The sequence below is a fragment of the Vidua macroura genome, chromosome 2, assembly GCF_024509145.1.
Source record: "Vidua macroura isolate BioBank_ID:100142 chromosome 2, ASM2450914v1, whole genome shotgun sequence".
NCBI classification, from domain to species: Eukaryota; Metazoa; Chordata; class Aves; order Passeriformes; family Viduidae; genus Vidua; species Vidua macroura.
Window position 1 is genome coordinate 15,395,978 of NC_071572.1, and position 27,068 is coordinate 15,423,045.

The following is a 27,068-nucleotide window of genomic DNA, read 5'->3' on the forward strand; positions in this document are numbered from 1 at the left end:
ATCAGGAATATGGTAATGGTCCTTTATACAAATTAAGTAGGGCTGTTGCCCCAAAGTGTCCAGAAAAAAAGCAGTAAACTAGAAATTTAAATTGGTTGCCATGTGTATCAAGTTGAGGTGCCTGAAGACAGCATATCCATTTCTTCTAGCTCCTCAGTTTTCTTGACCTTTCAGTTCTTTCTTGGCATGTTCTGAATTGTTAAAAATAAAATCCTTATGAGGGCACTGGCAAGTGGTTAGCAAAGCTCATTATGGCAGCTCATTTCTACATTCAGCTATTAAAGTGATAAAAGTCAGGACTGAAATGGGAGAATATAATTGGGTGCTTTAGGAGAGGTTGTCCTAAAGTCACAGCTGTGCAGTGACAGTCCTGGGAAGCCAGGTGAGCTAGGGTGTTTCACCCAAGGCACAGAGCCATGTGGGCAGCCCTCTCTGGCACATCACTGTTGCACCCATGAACAAAGGAGCCTTGCAGCCAGGGAGCTCTCCTCCTAAAACTGCATTACCCAAATCTTAGAAAACAGTCTGTGATTCGTTCTGGGTGAGATTTGTTGCCTGGATCCTGGCTGGGACTATGGCTGTATTCCTCAAAGGGCACGATGCTGTTCGGCATGGAGGGAACAGCAGAATCTGGATGCTTGAAGTAGTTAAAATAATTGTAGTCTTCTGAAAACTCCCACTAACATTCAGATTATTGAGTTCTTTTTAAATTTCTACTATATATTGAACGGGCACTACTGCAGAAGACTTTGTCTGCAATGTATGTCTCATTTGACCCCTTTAAGGATTATTGCATTTAAAGACAGGATATGTACTATTTCACATGCCTGTTGTCAACCTCTTAAATGTATTGAAGATGATTATGGAATGAAATTCACCTCTGGCTTTTGTGACATAATCTTTTTCAAATGAACTGAATGCCAACTTTGCCTCATTTCCTTCAGCACTGCTGTATTTGTATTCTGTGAAACCTCACCATTAGCATTCTTAAAATGTTAATTCTCTTTTATATTCATTTCAGTTTTTTCAAGGTGAATTCTCTCTACTAATTCAAAAAAATTCTGTCATCGTTATGTACAAATGATTTTGCCCAAATACTAAAAAACCGAAGTGGAAGATAAAGCCTAGCCACATTTTATGCCAGATTAGTAAATGCAGGGGATAAGAGGTATAAGGAAGGAAGCATAACTACTTCACTTCTTATTTCTGGGGTCTTTTGCAGGGCAGGGACTAAGGGTCATTTTCTAGGAAGGTACAAGTCTAATGAGTTTCAGACTTTTTCTCTAAATAATTGTTTTCCTGGATCTGGGCATTTTTTAAAAAATACCAACATCATCCTTTTAAATAACCATGTTTCCAAATGAACATAGCAATGGGGAGAAATATTCTATTCTTAAGGTGCATGGAAGGATACCAGGGAATAATTCTTGCACAGCTAACAATTTTTTCATATTCAGGAAATATGGTTGCTCAGTAAGCCAGACTTTATGTACTACACTGATATATTAAAATTATTCTGATGGCTTTCTTCCCATCTCATGAATTACTTCATGAATTTCCAGCTTGATCAATGAGACAGTAATAATGATGAATGCATCTGTTTATTTGGAGAACAAATACCAACTATTTTTTAATTAGGGACTTACTTGATGGGTGCCATCTCTATGCTCTACATGTTTACTAGAATTTTCCTTGCTGTTTGTTATTACCAGACAAAGAAAAAGCTGGACCAGTGCAGAGTCCAGGTCTGCTGGATGCTGATGTTGCTGTACTGGCAATTAATTTGGCTGTAAATACAGTAGACTGGACTTTTTCTTTAATAACATTCCATTTGGGCCCTGTCAGGAAGGCTGTACATTTTGTTTATTATGTAAATTTAAGCTCCCAATTTCTGATAGCTGCAGAAATACAAACTAAAATCAAAATCCCTGCATTTAATGACCTCAGTGAATTGAATATAGTCAGAACCATATAGCCTTGCTTCCCACCAGGAAAAAATAATGAAATAACCAGCACGAGTGAATTACTAAATCCACAGCATATATGACAGCATGGCAGAAATTTTGTGAGTGGCTCTGTTGCTCATTCTACTAGTTACCAGTTCACTGGATGGGAATTTTCTTGAATAAATATATCCATGGGTGATTGTGGGAAGTGGTGATAGTCTTAGATGCAGAGCAGATTTGGGAGGAAGAACAACATCTAAATAAGGAGGACAAATGGAGAGAAAAAGGGCATATAGGAGTGCTGGAAGTGGATTTACTATTTTATTGTTGTACCAAGTGTTGTCCATTACACTTTAATAGAATTTCATTTAGAGTATCAACTGAATGGCTGTGATTTCACTAGTTTGGCAGCAGATACTACCTGTGGAGCCTTTATAGCCTCTGTTCTACTCTTGTTTAAAATTCAGTGCAGGTAAAGGCTGCTTTAGTTTATTTTTCTACCTATCAAAAATGCATTCAGAAGTAGAAAAAATGTAGGATTCCCAATATTTCTTGATAATAGAAGCTTAGCACATAGATGTTCCTCTTTCATGGTATTTATAAAATGCATGGAGCAAATTATGTCTGCAAATGCTTATGGGTCTCAAGGATGCAAATCTGTACATTTTCTGTTTATCAATACATTTTACAATTTAAACCTGAGTATTTTATTGTTCTGATCAAATATAGAACACTAGGTATTTAATAGTTTATTTAAGCCAAAGAAACACATTGAATTTATTGATTTCACTATTTTTTCATTTATTGTTTTCCATATCAGTGTAGATACCTTTTGTAAGAGCAGAGAAAGGGACAGTGGCACTTACAGAATCATAGAATCTTTAAAGTTGGGAAAGATAATTTAGTCCAACCATTAACCCAGTGGTGCCAAGTCCACTACTAAACCATCTCTCTAAGCACCACATTTACACATTCTTTGAATACCTTGAGGAGCAGTTGACTCTACCACTTCCCAGGGCAACCTGTCCCAATGCCTGACCACACTTTCAGTGACGAAATTTTTCCTAGTATCCGATCTAAACCTCCCCTAATTAAACTTCAAGGCACAACTTGAGGCTATTTCCTCCTCTCTTGTTGCTTGTTACCTGGGATAAGAGACTGACTCCCATCTCACTCCATCTCCTTTCATACTCCTGTGTAGACCACAGAAATGGAAAATGGGGAGAGGGACGTCATGCACCACAGCTTTCCTGGGCTGCAGAATAACTTCAGCTGATTTCTTGCCCCCAAAGCAGAAGTCTTCTCAATTTTGGCAGCATGAATCAGTCCTGTGGTACTGGTAACTGATCCTTCCTTCAGTGCAAATATTTGCATGGCTTGGCACATGCCACTGAAAAATGAGCTGGATTAAAGCTTGCTCAGGAAAAAAAAAATAGTAAAAACGGTAAAGCAGGAGAGAGTGGCTGGGGCAAATGGAAGGATTGCTTCAGCCTCCATTTCTGCTCATGTGCGTGAGTATCACCCATTTAGAGGGGAGTGTATATTTCTGATGGTATTACATTTTGGCTGTGCCATTTAGCAGAGTAACTCAGTAGTGAAGATTAAAGTTAGACAATATGTTAATATATTGATTACTTATTTGCTTTGTGATCTTAATTCATTTGGCTATCTTATGGGTCAGCTTAAAACTGGATATTAACAGAAAACAGCTCTTATACTTGATTGCTATTTTTTTTCCCAGAAAACAAATTTTTCCTTCTGCTTCTGCTCTCCTGAAACCCTGAAGTTCTGTAGGACTCCAGATAGGTTTTGTGCAATCTGCTAAAATTAGTTCATTTTAACTTTCAAGGCACTGTGGCCTCACCTGACATGTTGGGTACAATTGAGGCTTCAGATTGCCAAAATCCCACTGGCAGACTGGGTGGGTGACCTACCTTTGCACACAGACTGCAACAGTCAATAGAAAGAGCAATGACAAAAACACATGGTAGAGGACAGTGGGGTCACTGGTTATATATAGGAAGAGTCACTCCAAAAATAGAGTAGTATTTGGAGGTGAATAACCTTAGACTATTTCAGGGCTATTGGAAGAGCTCTCTTTTTTTTCTGCCTTTTTTTTTTTTTCCTCTTGGAGATGGAAGGATTTTGCTGAATAAGGAAGCTACAATCCCATTTACTTTCTAGCTGACAAATCATGAGTACTTGGAATCAATTTAAATGTCCTTCAGTGCAGTGCCTATAGTTTATTGCACGGGCCCATTAATTAATTTGTTTTTCCATTGTGTAATTTTGTACATGGTTGGTTGTAATATGGCAACAAAACTGGATCTTCAGAGATTTATTGTTCTGTAATAGTTTGGAAAATTAAGTGCCTAGTATATAGAATCATTAACTTAAAAGCTATTTTTTCCTACATATGTGCAATGAAAAATAGTCTCTGGATAATGAATATCATTCCTGTATTTGATTCATATCTGAAAGTAATTTTGAAGAATTTTTATTTATCTTGTCTAAAGTACCTCTTGTGTGTTTTCTGACTCCTTCCTGCTCAACATATGCTGTAGGGCATTTTGAAATGAAGGTGAGTGAAACTGATACAACCCATAAAAATAGATGAATGGTATTAAGCCATTTGATTTATCCATGTAATCATGAGCTGTGGTATTCCTTGAGCCTCCACATCGTTCTTTCACGTAAACATGTTACCCTGTGGCTGGATTCAGTAAACACTTCCCCAGAGCTTTTCACTGGCCATGGAGATGGTTGGTACAACATTCAAGCAGACCTGCTTTCCCTGGACTCTGTACAACTTCAGGAGCCTATTAGAGCTTTTACTTACCACAGCCTCTGGACTACTGGAGGGAGATAGTCCTCTCACCTGCAGTTACTGGAAACCATGATGCCTCCAGCTGCAGGTGTCCAGGAACCTGCAGATCACTTCCAGCTTGATCATTCTCATTCTGCATTCTCCTGAGCAATTACTGCAATGCAAAGCTGACAGTACAGTTCCTGAGACAATGTGTGCACAGTCTTATGTCTCCAGTTATTCAGGAAAAAAAAAATTACTAACCCCTTCAGTAGCCAGATGGAAATTTTGAAAATGTTTATTCCATGCTAGAGAACCCATGATGTCATTTAGCTTTCACTATGCTGAAAACAAAGCCAAAGGCTCCTCTACACATTCCCCCTCTGCTTTATTGTGTTTGAGATGGAAGGGTAATTGTTTTTGGCAAGGGTGACTGGATTACAGCTGCCTTTGACTTCCAGGTTTTTTTTAGTGCCATCGCGGTGGCTAAATATGTGCAGAACACTGTGACAGAGTGGGGAAAATGGGATTTCATTTCTTTGAAATTAGAAAAAAATGTGATTCTTTCCCTTTGAAGACAATTGCCAGAAAACCAAATCGATTCTATTTTATTTTTAAGACTTGGAAGGTTTTGATTCTGTAATACCAATTGCTGAGAAGCTTAATCATCCAACTACAACCAGACCAAAAGCTACTGGCAGGCGACCACCCTCTCAGTCTCTCACATCTGTAAGTTAATTTTCTTTTTCTTTAAAAACTATTTTTAAAAATATTTTTTTCTGAATTTCCCCCCCTCCTACTTGTGTTCCTTGGTGTTTTTACTACTTTTACCCAACCATTCCCTCACACTTACAATGAGGCAGAGAGATGCAGATCAGGAAAATTCCTGTCAAAAGGCTGCCAGTGTTTCGAATACTGATGTTTAAAACATTCCCTTCCTTCTAAGGTTTATACCCCCTTATTTGGGTGCTGCCAAGTGTTCCTTGCTAGCCATGACTGAGCCCAGAAGAATCCCTTGTAAAAATCTTTGGAATAGACTAATTTGTGCGAAGTATTGAGGATTTTGAAAATGTTTCCCAAAAGAAGCATGTCTCTTGGTTTCTTGCAGACATTTACAAGATTTTTGAGGACAAATAGAACATTCAGTGTTCAACAGCCCTCCTTGAGCTATCATGTGCTTCTTCTTATTAAGGTCACAGTTGTAAATACAAGGGTGATTTAAATTGCACTCTCTAATATCTATCTTTAGACAAGTTGGTCTTATAAACAATACTTTGGAAACCACTGCTTAGTTTTTCAATGTCTTCTTCTCTGGGGTTTGGGGTTTGTTTGTTTCCATGTTTTTTGAGCTCTGGAATATCAGAATGAGAGCAACTATGGTTACTTGGGTCTGTGTTGCTGAAGAAAAGCAAAGTGGAAGGAAGCAAAAAGGATTATTGTGAAACTAATAGAACTCAAAATAGAGAATGCTTTCAAAATTGACTGCTGTCATAAGTATAGAAATATAAAAGAGCAGTGTAGAGGTTCTCCTTCCCCTGTCACATCTATGAGGAAAGTATCAGGGGGTGGAAAGGACCTTCCCTTTTTGTGCCTTTACCAAGAAGCTGTGCACAAGGCAGCCCTGCAGTGCCAGCACCGTGCACTGGCAGTGGCTGGGGTCTCTGGAGAGCAGCAGGGTGAGACCTGCTCTGAGCAGGTGACAGAGCTGGTGTCCCCACGGCACAGCAGTCCGGGACAGGACGCTGGGACAGGACGCTGCTTTCATCTTGTGCTACCATGCAGTGCAAAGTTGTAATTTGATGTTGAATTCAACTCATAAGCATGTCTTATTTCTTGAATGCTTTGAAAGCAGTCTATCTTTGAAAATAAGATGAAAAAAAAGGGGGGTAGGGGGACAAAGATTCCTGAATTTAAGTATCATTACTTTGAAAATGATAGCTAAAAAAGTTACTGTGCAATGAAAATATCTGTGCTTTTCTTTTTCTTCTTTTGTGGTGTGTGTTTGTCTATATAGTCATCCCTTTCAAGCCCTGATTTCTTTGACTCACCAAGTCCTGAAGATGAGAAGGAAGAACATGTTTCCATTACTCACAAAACTCTTGAAGTGTCAAGGAAATCAAGAACTGTTACAATATCACAAGTAAGTTAATTGGAATGCCTCTGCTTAACCTTATCATATGCATCTTCTTTTTTTAAAGCAGTACTGAAATATTTAAATTTAATTCATCAGTCACCTGGTAACTGCCCACTTAAAGAAGCTTAAAATGATAAAGGTTACTAAAGATCGTTCTGTGCTTGAAAGGCAACTCTAAAGTGAATTGCACAGTTAAAATGTGTCAAATACCCATACTGTGAAAAAAGTCTTTCTTGTGTAAATGCATTTTACAGAATCAGAGAGGCTGGGAAATAAATTTTAGAAACAAAGACCCTGTCTTTTTGCAACTTTAAATTGAGTTTACATTAGAAGAGTCTCTGAGCAGAGAAAATACAACTCTTTGACACACTCTAATAGTATGTGAATTTAAATTTGCAAATATAATCACTTTTTATACTGGTATAATTGTGTTCATTTTATAGGCTTGTGCCATTCTTACTGTATATTGGTAGACTACTATAGTGGAATCAATATTAAAAAAGGAGTATGTAGGTCAGGCTTTAAAGGTTGGAACTCTCTTTAGTACATAAGGATACCTTTAATAATAAAAATCTTACATTCTAATAGTTTAACAAGTATTTGAAAGATGAAGTAATGCACTTCTGTGATCAAGTTATAAGGATAATGTTTTGCTATGTAGCTCCCTCTTCTGGGAGCACTTGCACCAAGGAATGCTGCTGGGCCAACATTTCTGAGTTACATGACAGCGCTGTAGATGTTTTTCCTGTAAAATGAGATGGCTGCTATTAGAAAGCAGCTACTTGAGGCTTTAATGTTGATAGCCAGTTAAGCTCTGGAATAAAATGCTCAGATCAATGACTCCAGTTGTACCTTGCTTGCCTGCTCCAGATTTGAACTCAGCCTGAAATTTCTTTTCAGTCCAAAGGAAACTTGCACCTACTGATATATGGGGTTATTATCCATAAAAGATCTGTTTACAGGTAAATATTACTCACACCCCACTCTGCTCTGGTGAGACTCCATCTGGAGTTCTACATCCAGCTCTGGGGTCTCCAGCACAGGAAGGACATGGACCTGTTGGAGCAAGTCCAGAGGAGGCCACTGAAATGATCAGAGGGATGGAGCACCTCTACTGTGAGGAGAGAACTGGGTTTGTTTGGCTTAGAAAAGGGGAGGCTTTGAGGTGACCTAATTGTGGCCTTCCAGTACCTGAAGTGAGCTGACAAGAAAGATAGAGAGGGACTATTTACAAGAGCATGGAGTGATAGGAGAGGATGATGGAATGGTTTCAAACTGAAACAGGGTAAGTTTAGATTAGATATTTGGAAAAAAATTCTTTACTGTGAGGGTGGTAAGGCACTGGAATGGGTGCCAAAACAGAGAAGTTGTGTATGCCCCATCCCTGGAAATGTTTAAGACCAGGCTGAATGGGGCATGGAGCAGCCTGGTCTAGTGAAAGGTGCCCTTTTCCATGGCAGGGAGATTGGAACTAGGTGACCTTTAAGGTTCTTCCAACCCAGATACACAAACTAATTGATAAAATGTTAAAAGAATACTATTCAGGTAATTGAGTCAAGTTTTCAAGGCACAAGAGTGATTCCGATTTCTTGTGATTATAATACCATTTTTGTTTATATTTATGGTCAGACTTGGTTTTTGTGCAGAACACTTCTTGAATTCAGTGTTTTCCCAGATCAGGTTCTGTGCTCAATCATGGTTGTATGACCTAACATTCCAACAGTATAGTAGTGAAGACTGTTTTTTCTACAATTTGGTGGATCCTACTCTTCTCTCCCCATCATAATTTTTCCTGATTTTCATCTCATCACTAACATTTCTCTCAATTACTCTGTTCAGCTAATGCCACCCTGCCAATCTCCAAGTCCTCACTTACTCTGTCTCCTTCCATTTCCATACCATTTATTTTCAGCATTTTGCCCTATTTACCATTCAACTTCAATATCTCTTTTTCAAAGTGAGTTGGAAGGTTGCCTAGAGCTTTTTCTTACTCTTGTCCAAATTAGATTTTCAAACATGCCTGGTAGCTGTTGTGTAATGCACACACAGCACTGCCAAATAACAGTGCAAAGATTCCCCTTACTTGCCATTGTGATAACTGTACTTGTACACTGTTATCTGCATGCAGTGAAGTAGATGGTCATGTATGGTTGGTAAACTGCAGATTTTCTAAATGTCTAATAAGTATAAAATTTTATATTACCTCGTATTACATTATATACACATATTACATTATGTAGCATATATAAATAGAAGCTTGTCTAATAAGTAGAGCACTGGATCGCAGTTAAGAAGCATGGAATCCCTTTTAGCTAACCACATGATTCCAGGGTTATAGGTTAATGGTGTGTTTTTCTGTCAAGTTCCTGGAGGAATAAAGAGCTATTGGTAGTTATGGGGATTCATGGAAGCTTTGATTAATAGAGGACAGTAGACTACTATCTATTATTATTAATATCATTTTGAAGCCATGGGATTTTTTTCTATATATATCATACCAACAAGCAAATCTAATGAATATTTTTCTATTTTCATAATGTTAGGGGGAACCTGTAATATATTTTTTAATTTTTGAAAAAACTTGGAAGATTCCTTTAATAGTTGATGGGAAATTATAGATTTATTTTACAAAAAATATAACTTGGATTCATGTAGTTTTGTGCTTTGTGGGAGACATCCATAGGTGTAAATATGTTCTCACAAACATCTGAGAGAAACACTGAGCACCTGTCCCTACTTTAATTCACAACTAGGTCTGAGATCTTGGAAATGCTGTTGCTGCACTTTTGCATCACAACTAGACCCCCTCTGAAGCACACATACAAAGATGATGACTAATCACTTTTTTTTGCCAAGACCGTCCATGTTTGACTGTTGGAATTTCAGCATTACTGAAGAGCGGCTAAATACTTAGCATTGGTTACAGGTTTGATTTTCATAAAGCTTTCTGCAGACATTAAATTTTATTCTTTTTGTTGCAGGTGTCTGATAACAAAACTTCCTTGCCTCCAAAACCAGGAGGTCTGGCTAGTGGCAGTAATGTACAACCATCACTATCTCCTTCACCATCACCTGGATTTCACTCAATTGCTATGGGAACAACAGGCCACAGGTCAAATTCCCCATCCCTGTTTGGTACCGAAGGAAAGCCAAAGACTGAGCACTTAAGCCAAGGTCAGACTGCCCTGGAAGAGCTGAGAACACAAATTAGGGAGCTAAGAACCATCATTGAAACCATGAAAGACCAGCAAAAGTAAGTACTGCAAATCACAGCTGTAGGTGGGATGGATCCGTTCGTGCATAGTGGTGGCAGTTTCTGATTGAGTTTGCCTTCGTGGATGTTACTCTGCACAGCTGGCATATGTGTTTGTGAGTGATTTTCATGTGACAGAACATATTCAGGGGTGAGAACCTCCGCAAAAAAGACCTGCACTATCCACCAGCTTTTTTTTCCTGTGTTAAGACGCAAGTAGATGTTTACGGGCTGTTAAAAAAGTTAAGTTGCAAGCTATAAGCAGTGAATTTTGGTTTGTTTGTCAAAAACTATCTGGGAACTCATGTGCATTGATCATAATAAAAGAGGTGCATTTGTTATAGTTGTAGTACAAATTGCTACAAGCTCCTAAAGTTATTAAATTAATTTGTTATTTGACTGTTAGCACATTTTCCCAAGAAGCTCATGTTATTCGAATTGTGACTAGATCATCTGAAGGCCTTTGTGTTTATGGCCTTGAATGCCTTTATGGCCTTTATGTTTATGGCCTTTATGCCTATTTTAGTTTTGGGCACCTTTGTTTTCTTTAAGTTGCTAATTTCTTAGGAGATACTGGGGCTGGCATGTAACTTTTGATGTTCCTGAGACTATTGAATGCTTTGGAAGCTAAACCTTCACTTACATTGTCAGTTGTGTGTAGCCCAGGCAGGAAAAAGAAAAGGGCAAGCAGCGTGCAGAGACTGTGGCGGAACAGAGGTGTGCGGAGTTTGGGAGAAGATGCGGGAGGGCATGGTTCAAGCTGGATGTAGCCAGCAAGCCCCACGGCCTCGCCTCTTAGGCTGACCCTGCTCCTCTGGTCTCCCCGGCCCTTCTTGCAAGGGCAGCTTCCACCTACTGGTATCTGTCCTAAGGTGAGATCACTCAGTGGGAACATGAGAACGTGTCTGCTCCTTATAGCTATGTTCCCTTTCCCAACAAAGGAGAATGACAGAAAAGCCATATTTGGGATCATGGAGTCTTATAAATGAAGTTCAAGGTTACATTGTATTGCTGGCATAAACAGCCTTTAAGTGGCTTAAGTATGTGATAGGATTAGCAGGATTTGTATTACCAGTTCCTATAACCCACCAACAGTCAATATATCTACATTTTGTATGGAAAAAGGAAACTGGGTGCTGATATGGTGTTGATACAGCTAGGCCAGAGCAAAGCCTGTGGATGCAGGGCTGTTAGGAGCCATTAGTCATTAGCCATGTGGGATGGGGCGGGGTACTGTCCCATAGTGAGTTCTACTTCTCTCTACTATAGCCTAGAGTATACAAGAGTATGATGACTTCAATTCGATGTTCAGAGGAAAAAAAAAAAATAGTGAAGTGGGGTAAATATGTCTTCAAGAGATAATCTTTTGTATTTTACTAGTGTGGTCATTTCCATCCCAAGCTTCTTTTGCATTCTTTTAACAGAAAAGAGATTAAACAGTTGCTCTCTGAGTTGGATGAAGAGAAGAAGATCCGTCTACGATTGCAGGTACTTAAATTATTTTTAATGTTGGGGATGTGTTGTCAGGTTTGATTTAGCCCCCTGCTTTTTGGGGGTTTGGAGAGTGATTTAAACAATGCCCTTAACAGCATGCTTTAACTTGGTCAGGCAGATGGACTAAAGGGTCATTTATAGGCCCCTTCAAAACTATTCCATTCTAATCTATGCTGTGCTATACTCTTTTATTCCATATACTTGATAAGTGGTTTGGTATAATTATATTTTATATTTTTATGGTATAGGGCAACTGTACTTCAAACCAGGGATAGAAAATTGAATTGCAATTTCACTGGACTCTTCCCTCTTTGTAAAGCACTTGGGAACATGGCAGAGGATGGCAGAACTGGGGATCCTCAATGTGTATGCCCCAGGGCTGTCTAAAGGACTTTATGTGTCCAACCACATAGCAATATGGCTTCTAATAATACACAATTCTTGTTCAGCTTAAACCAAAATTTATTCAGATAAAACCCAGTGAACATTTTTAATAGCCACTGTTGATTTTGTCTAACAGGCCAGGCTATTCAGAGTTATCCGGAGATAACTTTACATCTTTATGCAGAGACCTGCACTGATGAGTTTAAAATTATGATCTTATACCTGAATGCTTTTACTTCAGTTCAAATGTTGCTTATACTGATAAATGTTTAGATGCTAGATAAGATGGCATTATTAGCTTTACCTGAAGATAAGAGTTAACAAAAAAAAGGTAGCATTAGTTTCAGAGTGCTCTGGTAGACATGCAGTAGCACAGCACTCAGTCCACATATTAAAGACTACCTCAGTGATAGTGCAGTTGAACACAGGTTGAAACAGGTGGGTTTGAGTAAATCCAGGACCCCTGCCTTAGGGTTTCCAGTGTCTGTCAGAGGGACCAAGTGTACAACTGGGGCTGCTGATGGCTTCAGCCACATCCTTTTAAGCATGGCAGTACATCCTTCAGAGCCTTTAAGATGCCTGGGCACAGGCTTGGTGGTTGTAGAAGGCAACAACCATGGTGTCTGTACATGCAGCTGCTGGTGCATGGACACAATCCTCATTCTGCAGTAATGCCAGGCAGTGAGCTGTGTGGCTTGTAAAAGTTGTAATTTAAAGAGATTGAAAGGTCTTGCAGTACATTCAGTGACTGTACTTGTCATGATCTGAGGGAGGAGGCTGTGAATGGTCATCCTATACAGCTGAGAAGCACCTCAATTTGTGAAATCTATGGAAATAAGAGTGGTATAACGCCTGTAGCTGACACCTGTGGACAAGAAGGAACATGTTCTTCAAGTGGCACCAATGTAATCAAATACTTTTTCTTCTGTTTGTTTTTAGATGGAAGTTAATGACATAAAGAAAGCTCTTCAATCAAAGTGAATACTTGATAGGTGGAATGTTGCATTATTCTTCATGACTGAGACTCAAATTTATGCCCCAGCCAAAATAACTTTGTGCCAAATGATTTAAGAATTGCCTCAACATCCCTTTATTTGAAGGATTAGCACAACAGTTTTTTGATAGCACAACAAAAATACCAACGAGAACAAAATTTCTACCCAAAGCCGTGCTGTGCGGCACTAGTTGTGACTGAAATTGATCTTCTTGTGCTAAAGGCTCTCTACTTCAAGATCCTAGGTGAAATGAAAACTCAGGCAGTTTAGTCCATAGTGGTACTATTTTGATGATATTTTTCCATAAATAAAGTGTATTTCAGATTACCTGTTTACAAGCTTTATGATTTTGACTTTTGGTTTTTAATTGTCTTTTGTCACAGATTTTAAGATGTTTGTACTTCATATAGCCAGGAATGAATGTTAATGTTGGGGCTGAAGGGATTATTTTTGCTTTGAGATTGAACAGCCTACTTTTCGTTATGGTTTTAAGTTCTGTTAAATATGCAATTTTTTGTCCCCAAATCCCCTACAACTTAAACTTACATTGTGTACAGTAATGTATTTACAAGAAGGAAACAAACCAACAGAAGTCTGGTCTTTGCAATGATTTGTGCCTTTCTTTGCCACACACTGACTGGAGCCGGTTGAGGCCAGGTCTCCCTATGTAGCTACCACGACAACGCCTGTCCCTGGTGTCCTCCTGTCCCCGGTGTCCAGTGGAGGTCACCCTCCCAGGGCTCAGCTGCTCGGTCAGGAGAGCGCGTTTGTGCCAGCTGGCAGGACAAAAGGGCACAGCTGAGAGCAGCTCTGTCTTGAGCAGCTGTGGCTTTTTAGCTTTCCTGGTTTGGATAGGCCTCTTCCTCAACCTGAATGTTCATCTCCGCTTGATTTTCATTAGATGATTTAAACACCCACCTCTGTCCCCAGTTTTGCACAGAGTGAACAGAATATGCATTATTAAAGCAAAAATAAATAAAAGTAATCTATAAAACATGAATAAAAAGTCGTATTATTTCATGCACAAGGTTCTCTGTCGTGTGACAGTGTTTCATTTGCTGTTGATGTGGTATTGTTTGCTATAAAATATTGTACACTTACAGACTGATGCACTTCATAGTCCTACTTTCGCAGCAGTCTTCTCAACATTTTGTTGAACCAGATGCTCACTTCAGTTTCTCTGTTTGCTTTCATTCTTTCAAAATTTCACATTTTCCTGGTTGTGGTTTCATGTGTTCTTAACTAACCACAGAGTATCTCATATCTTGTCAGCAATCTCTGTTAAGTTTATAAAGTGTTTAAATAACAGATATTTTTGCATAGCATGGAGTGAGTGGGTAAGTGATGCTGGTGATACTTCCAAGGAACACACCCCACACACGAAGGATCTACTTGTCATCCCACCAAATGCTAGAGCTGGCTCCACAGCACACCCTATTATCAGCATGAACACCCCTGCCTGCCAGGAGCTGGGTGAGATGTAGTGTGCAGTTGGCTGGTGACATTCACATATGTGGGGAGAGTTTCCATAATCTTTTTGATATGCACAGATATATAAAATACACCCTCCACCATACCCGAATCTGGCTTTACAGGTCTCAACTGGCAGTACAGAACCTTACTGTTGGGATGATTTTTTCTTCCAGAGCATCTGCTTCTATTGTAACAGTGGTGTCTGAAATTTAAAGATTGGGTAGTGAAACTTGAGATTTTTTTTTAAAGTCACAATACATTGCTCAATGTACTCAGACAGAAACACTAATAAGATATTTTATCAATGAAATGCTCCTATGTAACATTTCTAAATATCTGCATTAAAATATTTTTGTATAAAGAATGAGAGTTCTGCCATAGCTTTCCAGCAATAAGGATTTCTACATTACTTCCATGATTTTTGTAGAGTTAGGAGAACAGCAGGAAATTAAGGGATAAGGAGTAAGAATTCTGTTTGGGTTTCTAGTTATACATTTGCCATATTTATCCAGGAATTAACTGCTCTGGATTCCTAATTCCCTGGAAAGAGATAAACTACTGTATCGGTGGTAAATAAAGTATTGATTCCTGAGCTGTGCCTCAGAAATATATCAGACATCTCAGAAGTGTTCCATCTTTTGAAAATGAAAGTCTGAATTTGGAGCTAGATTCCAAAAGGAAAAAAAAAATACATTCCTTTTTTTTCCCTCCTTTTGAGATGATAACTTGTCATTTTACAAATCTAAGTTAGAAGTCTGAAAAAACATGTTTTGTAGAAGATGGTTAAATAAGCATTTGTGAAAATGCTTTGCTTTGCAAGTTGGTTTTTCTGGGAGAGGACACTGTAGAAATAAAAGTTCTTCTTGCTGCATTTCATTATAATTATACAAAGTATTTCACATAAGACATAGATTTTCCCTTTCTAAAGAATATCAAATATGCATTAAACATGTGGATATAAACTGCTACTTTTAAAAGTGTTTGGTTTTATATTTAAAGAAAATCAGAAAACATGGTGAGGTACAAAATGATTTTGCTGTGAAAATGATTAAATATTGTTATTTGAAGAGTTGTGTAAAATGACTTTTCATTAACATGCACATACCATTCCTGTAGCAGACTTTGGTTTCTGTGTAGAAGTCAGGTGTGAAATATCAGGGTCATACTTTTGGATGACAAGATCCAAATTCTTGATTCGGTAAATTTTTGGTTATTGAGAAAACAGCTTCATGTTCTCTTTTTGTTCTTACAATTCTAAAAGGAGCAAGTATTTCTTAATGTGAGATCATAGCACTTAGAACTTTAAAAAAGTTTTACATGGAAGTAAGATGGCAAATACTCAGAAGTGTATTTTAAATTTCACCTTCTGTGGTTTTCTTATTAATTCACTTGTGAATGAGCAAAAAGGTTCAGAAGAATTTTTTGTTATGCAAACAGGTCAAAGGACTGAACTCAATTCTGCAGTAATTCTTATGGGTTAATTTGTGTATGGAATGTCCATGAGCGCCACGCTCTGTGACAGACAGGACCGAAATTTGCATGTATGAAACAAGATGAGACAGCGCCGTAAAACACCCTCAGAAGTTTGTGCTCTGCTGAAGTTGCAGAATCCTTTTCTTCCTCTTTTTGAGGAGCTGACTGGGGTGTGAGCAGGCCCCTTGTCCCCTGCTCCCCTCCCGCCAGGTTGTCCGGCTGCAGGGGCGGCTGCTTCTGTGCGTGGAGCCTGTGGCACAGATGTGGGTTTGCTGCTGCAGGGCTGGCGTGGCCGAAGGTGTCTGGTGTTCCTGTGCTTTCCTTGGCCATGCCACAGCACAACTGTGCTGACACTTTTAGCCTCTGTCTGGGGCGTTTATGCTCCAGGGACCTGCCTTGGGAACAGGGGGCTGTGGTTAGAGGTTCTGCAGTTCATGGGTACTACAGATACCAAGCACCACAAGGCAAGGAGAGAGCATGGCTGGGTGGGGTGATGGGCAGTGCTCCTGCTCGCAGGAATGATCAGCAGTCTCTGCAGGGCCAGGAAGAGGTAAGGACTCCAATGTCTGCTTCTCCCCTGAATAAGGACCCTGGGGGTGGAAACTGGACAGAAGCGCATTGATGAGGAAAGTGTGAAGGCTGGTGAGAAAGGTGATACCTTTCACACAGGAGAGCTGTGGTTCCAAAGCAGGCAGGATTTTAGTTTAAAGTAGAAACAGCTACTTTACAATTTGGCACTGAGGAGGCTTTTCAACTGTGTGGAGGTGGCAGTGCTGCTGGGCACCAGCAATTCCCATAGGCTTTGACGAGGACAGGGTCCTCCAAGCATTGACTTCTGTTCATGGCAATCTATAAGTTAAAAAGAGCCAAAAGAGGTGGAGCTGAATTCCCCACACAAAATACTGGGCAATTGTCTCCATGGTTATTAATACCCTTCAGCCAGAACTTAGATTTTGCTTGGCACCTTTTGCCTCAGCTGACTCTTGAGCTGGCCTAGGAATTAGCAGCTGGTTGTGTGTGACCCGGTCCATTCACTCCCAGCTTCCTGCAGCTGCTTCCCTCCTCCTGACCTGTCGCCTCCCCACTCCAGCCATTCCCTGCCTTTGGAAAATAACCAACGCCTTTAGGTCACCACACCTGAAGGTGAGAGGGTGCCAGCGCTTCCCAGCCTGGAAAAGAGCAACTGAGGAAGCAAAAGACACCATGTAAATGCCATCAGGAATCTGCAGTGCTGTGTGCCAGGGAATGAGCAGCCTCGGTGCCACCAGCTCGGTGCCACCAGCCCGGTGCCAGCCGGGAAATGGCCCTGGGCCATCCTCCCCTCTGCTTTCGACTCGGGGAACAAAGGTAATTGCACCCACTCCGCACGTTGCTGTTTGGTGTTCTCTCTTTTAAAGATGATTTCCAATCCAATGCAGACACAAACTTTTTTAGAGGTAGTGAGTGTAAACCACAGGCAGCCTCAGTCAGGCTTTTCTTGAGCCAATGATGCGGCTGAGTTGCCCCTTGAAGTGCTCACAGTTCCATTATTGAACCGTGTGAGGGGCTGGAGTGCAAACAGCTGAACTAACAAAATGGCTTAATACTCCTGTGAAATTTTATTTAAAGTATTAAAAATTAAATTGTATTTTTAAATGTGTTAACACTGTAGGATGAAAAATTTAAGATGCAATTTTTTAAATTGAATTGTTACCCTACAAACTGGAGTGATTAGTATATTTTAGCAAGATAATTAACTATAATTCTAGACAAATCACTAGATTCAATTGTCCTAACACATTGTAAAGGTTACAATAGGGAGGTAGGGTCTACCAATCTCTCTCAGCCCCCTTGGATAAGCAGGTTATCTTCCTTTTTTTCATGTAGGAAAAGCAACTGGAGAATATAGCTGATGATAATCACAGGAAAACAAAATTGGCATTTATCAGTATGATCTTAAAACATCTAATAGGCTGTTTCTTGAAGGAAGAAACTTGAAAATTAGAACACCAAAGCAAATTAGATAAGAATGAGCAGACTTCAAAACCAATTTTGAATATCAGGACATTACAGAAACAGCTGTTCTCGAAACTGTCCCTGGTAAAACCCCTTCACTTCACTGAGCGCAGACCCAGCATTTTCATTTGGTATGGGAGATCATATTCCTCAGTACAACAAACCCTTCCCTATGTCCTTCATCCCAGCTACTGAACAGCAAACATCCTTTTAGCAAAGGGGCCCATCAGGCTGCTTTTCACCTCCTCGGGTAACAGCAATGAAGAGTTTGGGATTTTGTGAAAGCAGTTCTTGGGCTTATCTTAGAGCTAGTGAAAATTAAGCAGGGCAGCTGTCCTTGCCACAGGATGACCCATTACCTGGGTTTACCCCCTTCTAGGGATGGTTTTCATTGCAAGGGGCACAGCAAGTAAAGGAGAAAGCTCAATCACACAATCTGTGCACCATGCTCTTTCTCCTCGAAAGAGCACCAAACAGAGAACAACAGCTAATGCAGGGTAAGTAGAACAAAAGGTGCACCTGCATGGAAATTGCTACTGCTAGATAATTTGGCTGCTTTGGATTCAAAGAGCCAAATTTACTGAGCTCAGCCAAATTTAATATTGGAAGCACAGATACAGCTATTTAACAAATAAAAGTACTAGGTAGGGGGAGACATTATGTAAATTTTGAGACCCCAGCAAAAGCAGTGCTGGCTGGAGAAAGCTTACTCATTCATGTTTGTCATGTTTCTTGTGGGAGGTGCAGGTTGTTTGTGCCATGATTACACAGTTGTGCCTGGTGTGTCACTGATCTCAGGGGAATGGAAAACTGATGTTCTAACCTGAAGAACCTGCTCACCTTAGAAGTAAGCTCTGTAACCAGTGCTTGGGGAGCTCTTAACACAAGAAGGATGTCACATTACTGCAATAACTACAGGCTTCAATATTGGACTTGATATATTGATATATTTGAGATATATTAAAGTCAATAAGGCTGATTCAGAGCTCCCAGATGTCACCAGTGTGCTCTCTCCAGCTAGGTGCAAGTCTGGGGTAAGCCTGAATTCTCCTATCCCCATTTTCACTCACCTTCTGTGTGCCCTGACTCAGGCCTCATGCTTCCTCAGCCTTCCCCTGCATAATTATAAAAAGCAGCAATTTCAGACTCTAAACTTCCTCTTGTCCCAAATCTGACACCTTCCTGCTCTAGAAATCTATGTACCAGTACCCCTGTGACACAGAGAAGAGGAACTGCCCCCTTAAGGACGCAGCCCAAAACCTCTGCCTAAATGAAACTGCTGATGCTGCTCAGGTAAGCTGGTTGCCTTCTGCAGGCTCTGCCTGGAGTAATTTTGTAGGCTGGACCAAGATGTTGCTGTGCCTCTTTCTGTTAAACAGAAAGATAATGGGACTCTCTTCAGGTTGGTTTCACACTGCAGCAGTGTGTGTGTGTCATAAGGAAATCTGCAACCTGTTGGTCTTTCCATTTGGGGATACAATAAAGAGTACCTGATGTTTGTCCTATGTGCCTGTGTGTGCCAAAGTACTAACCTGATTTTCTACTTCTTTGTTGCTGTGTGAATAGTTGAGAACTCTCCAGAGCAATACTGAAATAATTCAGTTTTACAATTGGATTTAAATTTCTAGAGGAAACAAGGCTGTGCAGTAATAAAAAGGATACCTTTTACTACTGCTTCCAGAAATCTTACTGCTATCACTAACTCAACTCTTTTCCTCAAAGGGCTGTTACTTGGAATTTCCCTAATAAAAAGAAGAGGTAGGTGTTTCCATTACAAGGTTATTAGCAAAGAATGTAGTGGTTCCTACAAATAGGTCAGGAATGCTCAGTGCTTTCTAGGTGTGTTGGATTAGAACAGGAAGCAAGTTATTATTTAACTTGCTTTTTACTGTGAAGTACAGGAAGAAACTCTTTGGCATTTTGACAGAAATATGATTTGACACAGTGATGGGCTGAAGGTCTCGCTTATGGCATTATAAAACTTTTCTGGAATGATTCCTATCATTCTGGCAGATAGATGTCTGAAAAGGGACTGCCTTTGAGTGACAATGTGTCTGGCCATTAAATTTTTTAACTGTACAGGAGTGACATGTTATTTGGCAGCAACTTTAATAGTCTTGAGCATGTGACACTGCTCTAGCAAAAAATAAATGTAATGCAAGTTGACAAAGCAGAGAAGACAAAGTGTCTGGCATCACACATAGGTCTCACTGCGTAACCAGGAGAGCTTTGGGACTGAGTGTTACACACATTTGGATTCCACCATTAAAAGTATAGAGAACTCCACCTAGCCAAGGCCAAATATTAAAGTCAGAATCAATGCTAATGACTTCACACCTTCAGAGCACGAGCATCATGGAAGCTGAGAAAATAGTTGCCAGAAATTTCAAGACAGGCTGATGTTACTCTGTCTCGCTAGGTGCCTTAGCTGTGCTCCTACACATTACTGCCTGCTTCTCCCATGACTTTTCACACTGCTACTTCATGAAGGTGAATTACTTAATAGTACTTTTTTAGAAAACAAAACAGCCCCTATTTTGGACATTGGTAAATTTCTCTCTTCACATATCAAGTTCATATTTAACAATGTTGCAATTTCTTGACTGCTTTAACAAGGAGAAATGCAGGTGCAACTGAAGAATTCTTACTGAAGTTTTACTAAATTTCCATACTTGCTTAAGTATATGAAACTTTCATTAGTACCTATTACAAAAGTGACTATTGACATAACAGATAAGTTTTTTTTATTTGTCACTTTAAAGTAGCTCTTGCCTCCTCAAGACTCCTTTGCTGTTCACAGTCCCAACTGGTAACAGCAAAACCCTTGTGATTACAAATATTTAAAATGTTTTCAAACAGCACTGACAACTTTGCTTTTGCCAGGCTTCTAAACCCCATGTATCCTCATTTATCTCGCATCTACAGCAATATAAAAATCAGCTAATTGTCAATAAAAATTAATATATTCTAGTCCTCTCCATTGTTTTTACAACAGGAGTGTAACCAGGTTGTCTTCCCTGCCACAGACACAATTTTGTTGGGCCTTCATTAACCAGCAGACACAAGTGCTTGACTGGAATAAAAATTTATAGTCAGGAAGTCTTTACCATGAATGTTTCTTCAATGAGAAACAACTTGAGAACAGCTAAAAGTGACAATATTTTCTTAAAGTGGGATGAAAAACACTGAGCCATGACACATAAAGAAGTCTAGATACTTTGATCAAGCTGAAAACAATAAAATTTATCAGTCCTGGTAAGAATATTTAATCTTCTGCCCATGCAAACTTTTTAAACCAGACCTTTTGAAGCTGCTGCTTATAAGTAGCTGCTTCTTATTCCCTAGGGAAATGTGTATTTCTCACTCTCAGGACCTGCTGAACTGGAGAGGACTGCAGAGGAGAAAACATCATGCCAAGATGCTGTATGAGTGGAAAAATCTAAGGCTTATATTGTTGTTTATTAACATCTAGTACTTGAATACAAATATTCAGAATTTTATAGACAGTCAGATGAAGACTCCATCCTCCTAAGTTGAAAGTTTTCTTTTTCCCCAGATTTTCTTGAGGTTTTCTCTAACTTTAGATCTTAGTAAGGGTTCCAAAATTTCAAGGTCCAAGGGAGGTCTTTCTGAATAGGGGCCTGGTTTGGTTTTCTCCCATCTGAAATAGAAAATCTAGAAGTTATTTGAAATATGTTGAAAACTGGAGATAAGGGGTTTCCTGTTTGATTAATTGGTTAAAAACTGTATTTTAGAGAACTTGAGTTAACTTCTGGCTCTAAGCTGTCTGTTTGCTTCAGGAAAGGTTGAGTGGGTTTTTATTCCTTCACTTTGCTATGTTATTAACTGGTGGTCTATTGGTTTGGTTTATTTTATTATTTCAAATGCAGGCATTCCTGTCTAATTGAATTTCTGGTTTTATGGAAGCTATTGAGAATACCTGCATACTTTTTTCACTGCTACCTTGCATTCCTTAGTTATCCCTGCTCCCAAAGTCTTGACATGTAACTAGTCAAAATCCAAAAGCAAGAATTTTTGATTAGGGTGCCAGATGGACCAAAAACTAAAGATTAGGAATTGGGAGTCAAAGCCAATTTTGAATTGATCACACTGCTCAGTGTGCATGTGAACACACAAGGCATATCTATAAAGTTGTTGTTCTCCAAGGCAGGCAGAGATCTAAGAAAGAGAACGATCTCCCTTTGACTAACCTTGTCTGTCACACGGGATGTCACTCTGCCCTTCATTTGCCCTTGCAAATGGTGGTGAGGAGCAGATGCTCTGTGCAACAAACATGCTTTTCTGTGCAAAACGGTGGGTCTGAACAGAAAACTGTGCTAGGGATGATATTCTTAGACCCAGCAGTCACTTTCTTTGCCTTCATTCTTTAGCAGGCCAAATGAGCTTGTGAGGTGTCACACTGCCCACTGAAGTAAAAGCAAGAGGAATCCCTGAGATCTTTGAACCCAGTTCCAGTGATGATCTGGTGGCCAAGGTATTTTGACTTCACATGACACTGAGACATCCAAGTTTCCCCCTCGAAAAAGAGATGTGCTTTACTGCAAGTCAACTTTTAAAGCATTGTAGCATTTTTAAGTCACCTTAATGAAGTCTTGCTTCAAGAATTATCCCTGTTGCTTAGATTCCATTTATACAGAGTTAGTATTTTTAATCTGATTTTTGAGCAAATCCAAGCAGTTTATTAGGGAGAATTATTCGTAGGAAGAATTCACAGAATTTTAATGAATAGCTAGTAAAGTTTCTGTATAATGACTTTGAAAATTAAAACATCTTTTGTCTGGATTCATACTTCAGAAAAAAAAAAAAAAAAAGTTCCTGTTCAGTAAAGAAATCAACTCTTTTCCTTGTCATCACATGACAATAGTATCTGCAGGGTTACCTGGAGACCTGCTCACTGTGAATGAAAATAAATGGGATAGCACACTAGTAGCAGTAAAACCAAAAGATCCACTAATAAAATGTTTGCTTGGAATAGTTTAAACACCACAACTTGCATTATCCTGTGGAAAGTTGGTACAGTGGCTTGCCAGGAAACAATCTGAACATCAAAATATTTTCCTTAATGCCTGATATTCACAATACAGAAAAAAAATCTCACATCTAGGGTATAGAATTCAGGCTTTTAGGATGCATGTTCATGCAAGGCAGTTGTCACCCTGACAGAGCTCCTTGGGGAAGCTTGTCCAGGATGCTGCTGCTTGCCTGAGCTGTGGCTCTCTGCTGGGACACAAGGGCAGGGGAGATGTGGCCATGGCTAAGACTGTGCCCATAACTGAGGTGGTCAATGCCAAGTGCCTGTGGATGGACTCCTAGGCACCTCTGCAGCAGGTGTGATGGATGCCCTGGACACTGTGCTGGTGGACATCCTTCAGCAAATACTGCCAGCACGTGGCCAGGTGGATTTGCACCTCAGTGGAACAGCTCAAATCTGCAGGCTCCCCATGGACCTGGATGTGTTCTAGCTTATTTGTACTTACCTGAGCCAAGAGAGCTTGGCTTTCCCTTACACTGCATAAAATGGGAGGAGTCTCTTTATAGGTGAAAATGTCAGAGAGCAATGAAATTGCAGACTAACCTTTATGACTGTTATAGTCTGTGTTTTCTTAAAAAAAAAAAAAAAAAAAAAAAAAAAAAGGAGGTTGTAGCTGTATATGCATTAGGGAAAAGGTGGCACATTTGCCTGTGGAGTCAAACTTTATATAAACTTACAGTTTGAAATTTATATACCTTTACAGTTTGAACTGAAAGTTTTTAGCCCTGGGGAAAAAAAAAAAAAAAGGAAGGAATCACTTCCCTTGGCGCAGTTATGCTACTCAGGGATTTACAAAATGAAGGAAAAAAAAGGTGGTTTCAAGGACATCTATTTTCTTTGAAGAAGTGGTAATTAATATTCTGCACTTAGTGGATTTGACAGGCGCAAAGTGCTGACTGAGAAAATTTTACCATCATCTTTACAGTTCTGTACAAGAGCAAATGTTGACTTCACAAATTGGGCTTGGTTTTGTTAGGCTGGGTTCTATGCAAAGGCAGAAAGTCTTGGAAAGTGATATAGAAGCTGAATATTAATTTCTAGCCTGGACTTTTAAATAGGCAACTCCAGGGGCAGAGTGGCTCTTTCTATAACCTCATTCTTGGACACTTTTCCAACAAGAGGAAAGAGTGTTGCATGACTCACCTTTATTTCTTCTACATTTAACACTTTTTTGCTTGCACAGAAACAGTTCAAATAACCCAAAGTCCGAATCTCCTATTTATTCTCGCTCAGGTGACTTGCAAAATCTGAAGATACTGTTTCTCATTGGAAATGTCAGGCACTGAGCCACAGTTTCTCAAGACAGACACAGCCTGTAAAATGGACCTTCTTCTTTTAAAAATGGTCCTTGTTTCTAGCTTTGAAGAAAGCATAGAACAAGTTGCACCAGGTTAAAATACTGAAAATCAGTGAGAGATGGTTAGGAAAAATGTCCAAGGAAAGTGAGGATATTGTTTGAAAGACAAATAAAATTAGGAAATGGGGAAAATATCCTTTTCTTATTTATCATCATGTAAAATATCTACTAAGAAACTATCACTCTGTTTCAAGACCAAGAGACAGACCTCTCAACAAGTAATTTAAAGAAGTAGCAAATGATAAAAACTGCAAAATGAAACCTGAAGACATGTCTTAGACCTAGAACAAACTATATTTTTATAATCTCTGGAAGGCACAAAAGCCTATTTACTATGCCTCAGTGGCATCCCACTAAGCAATCCCAGCCTTTTTGTTGAAAAATTGACACTAAAACAATTTTCAAGATTACAGAAAGCACCACACCATGCATATATTGTTCTAAACACATTTAATTGCAACTGGGTTTTTTGCATGTTAGTTGCTAAAAGCCTGAAAATGTTCTTCAATAAGAGAAAAGCTTTCCTGTGCAAATGATCCCTTAACTTTGATAGCACTGTACTTTTCAGTTTTTAATAACAGATGTTCAAACAAACTTTTTTATAATTCAAAAAGTACAAAGTAGGATTAGTATTGGGGAGGATCATAAATTTATGTGCTAGTGCTTTTTATTGATGGAAAGCTCAATGTGCATACTGACTATCTTCTAAATGGAGACTTTTATTTTTCTCCTATTGTATCAGGTAAGTGGTGCATTACTGGATGAAGGCTAATAGACTTGGTGTGTCACACAATAACTTGCTCTCACCTAAAGAGGAAAGCTGCCAGGAATGGAGGGGATCTCTGATGGTCACATCATTCCTCCAAAGTCTCATATTTTAGTGCTTCTGTCAAAAAAGCACATATACATCCCCAACCTGTGGACCAAGTCCAGAGGTTTATTTGCCCCAAACTCTCCAAAATGAGAAATAGGTTTGCCTGTTGAATTATTTATCCACATTCTCTCTAAAATCCTTATGAGCCACTAAGCAAACATGAATACTGCACAGCACTGTGCTAATCCTCATGTTGGAGTGTTTCTTAGAAATACTGGCTACTGCAATTCTTATTAACAATCCCTGGTGGCACAGAGATCAGACCCTGGGTTTGAGGCAGACTTGGTCTATTTCAGCTTGAGCTGCTGGACAGGGACACTGAATAAAGAAATCCCCATGCCTTCATACCCTCACACAAGAGGGCACAAGATCTTCGCGTGCCCTATGTGCACCTCTTGATCCAATAGAAATTTATAGCCTAGGATCTTCCAACACCTCCTTGGATTCTTTATCCATGTCCACATGGGCAGGCCATTAGGCCATAAGGCCACTCATCTTTCAGCTTGGTGCAGCCTTGGGACCCTCTTTTGTGTTACTGGTACCAAGGTCTCGGCCTTCATCTGAAAGTGTCCATTCTTTCTCTGTTTCCTCCCCTGCTGAGCCAGCCATGCTGACAAAGGGAGCTCATTTCAAGTTCACCTATAGTGCTTTGTGCAGGGCCTATTCGTGCTAACTTGTAAGCAAGTTACAATTATACTTAAGCCTTTGTATTTCTCATATTCTATAAGCAAATCTGTTTTAATCCCAAACAGACCGACACCTAGAGAGGAAAATACCATGCTGTAAGCCTTTGATTATTGCTTTTGTTGTATTACTTCATTGAAAGGATGGTGAGGCATTGTAATAGGCTGCCCAGGGCAATGGTTGAGTCATCATCCCTGGAGGCGTTCAGGTGTGGGTGTGGCATTTGGGGATATGGTTAAATGCTGAACGTGGTGGTGCTGGTTTAACAGCTGGGCTCCATGACATTAGAGGTCTTTTCCAACCTCAACAGTTGTCTGTTTCTATGATTACAGCATGGGGTAAAATCATTGTCTCTGATAGCCACATAGTCTTCACACTGCAGCAAAAGGTGAAGACACTCTTTGTCTAAAACCTCAACTGTCACCATGAGTGGAAAATAAAATGAAAAAGCTTTCCAGATAGGTTTAATATTTCAAACACAAATTTGCAGGAGGACTGTGCTTTTCCACTGTTCCCTTGATCTCTAGTTGGTTGTGATCTCTGTAGGGTGACTTTTGACAGCTGGGGTACAAGGCTGAGATATTAAGTTATCCAGGCACATGCACCAGTGCCTGGACCAGTAGCAGTGCAAAACCCCAGGCTGCTATCAGCAGTGTACCTAATAAGAAAAACGTGTTAAAAAAAAAACCCAAAAATAATGTTGTTCTTATAAAGAAGCCAGGAATTGCCACAGAGTTACTAGAAGCTGATTTTGTCATGATCGTGAGAATTACTAAGAAAAGAGAAGGAAGTTAAGGATGAACTACTACCGAAACTTCTGAGACAGTCTAAATGTGGTCAAAGTCGTGTAAACAACTGGATGGGGGATTCAGTGGGGGAGAAGCTGCGATGGAGCAAAGGGAAGACAAACGGGCAGCAGCTGCTTGCGCTCCACGGCAGCGGAGCCGCGGGCGGTGCGCGGGGGCGCTGCTGCCGGCGAGGGGCGGGCAGGGCAAGTGATAAACGGGGCGCGATCGCCCCGACGGCGCCGCTCCCTCTCAGAGCCGCCGAGGTCGCGGACGGGAGCGGGCGCATTGTCCCGGGAAGGCACGGCGGGGTGGAGCCGGACGCCGCGCTGGGCTCCCCGGGCTCTCTCGTTCGGGGAGGG

General features: G+C 40.0%; 1 protein-coding gene across 4 annotated transcripts in view; it reads left to right on the plus strand.

Annotated features, from left to right (window-relative positions):
* The window catches only part of SH3KBP1 (SH3 domain containing kinase binding protein 1), a 212,823-nt gene extending 198,784 nt beyond the window's left edge, over positions 1 to 14,039 (plus strand). For all 4 annotated transcript variants that reach the window (XM_053971068.1, XM_053971069.1, XM_053971070.1 and 1 more), the window contains 5 exons: positions 5,372 to 5,481; positions 6,767 to 6,892; positions 9,868 to 10,139; positions 11,564 to 11,627; positions 12,957 to 14,039. In XM_053971068.1, the coding sequence (XP_053827043.1) occupies positions 5,372 to 5,481; positions 6,767 to 6,892; positions 9,868 to 10,139; positions 11,564 to 11,627; positions 12,957 to 12,998 (614 nt within the window). In that variant the 3' untranslated portion in view covers positions 12,999 to 14,039. The remainder of the gene's footprint in view (positions 1 to 5,371; positions 5,482 to 6,766; positions 6,893 to 9,867; positions 10,140 to 11,563; positions 11,628 to 12,956) is intronic.
* Positions 14,040 to 27,068: the final 13,029 nt, after the last annotated feature.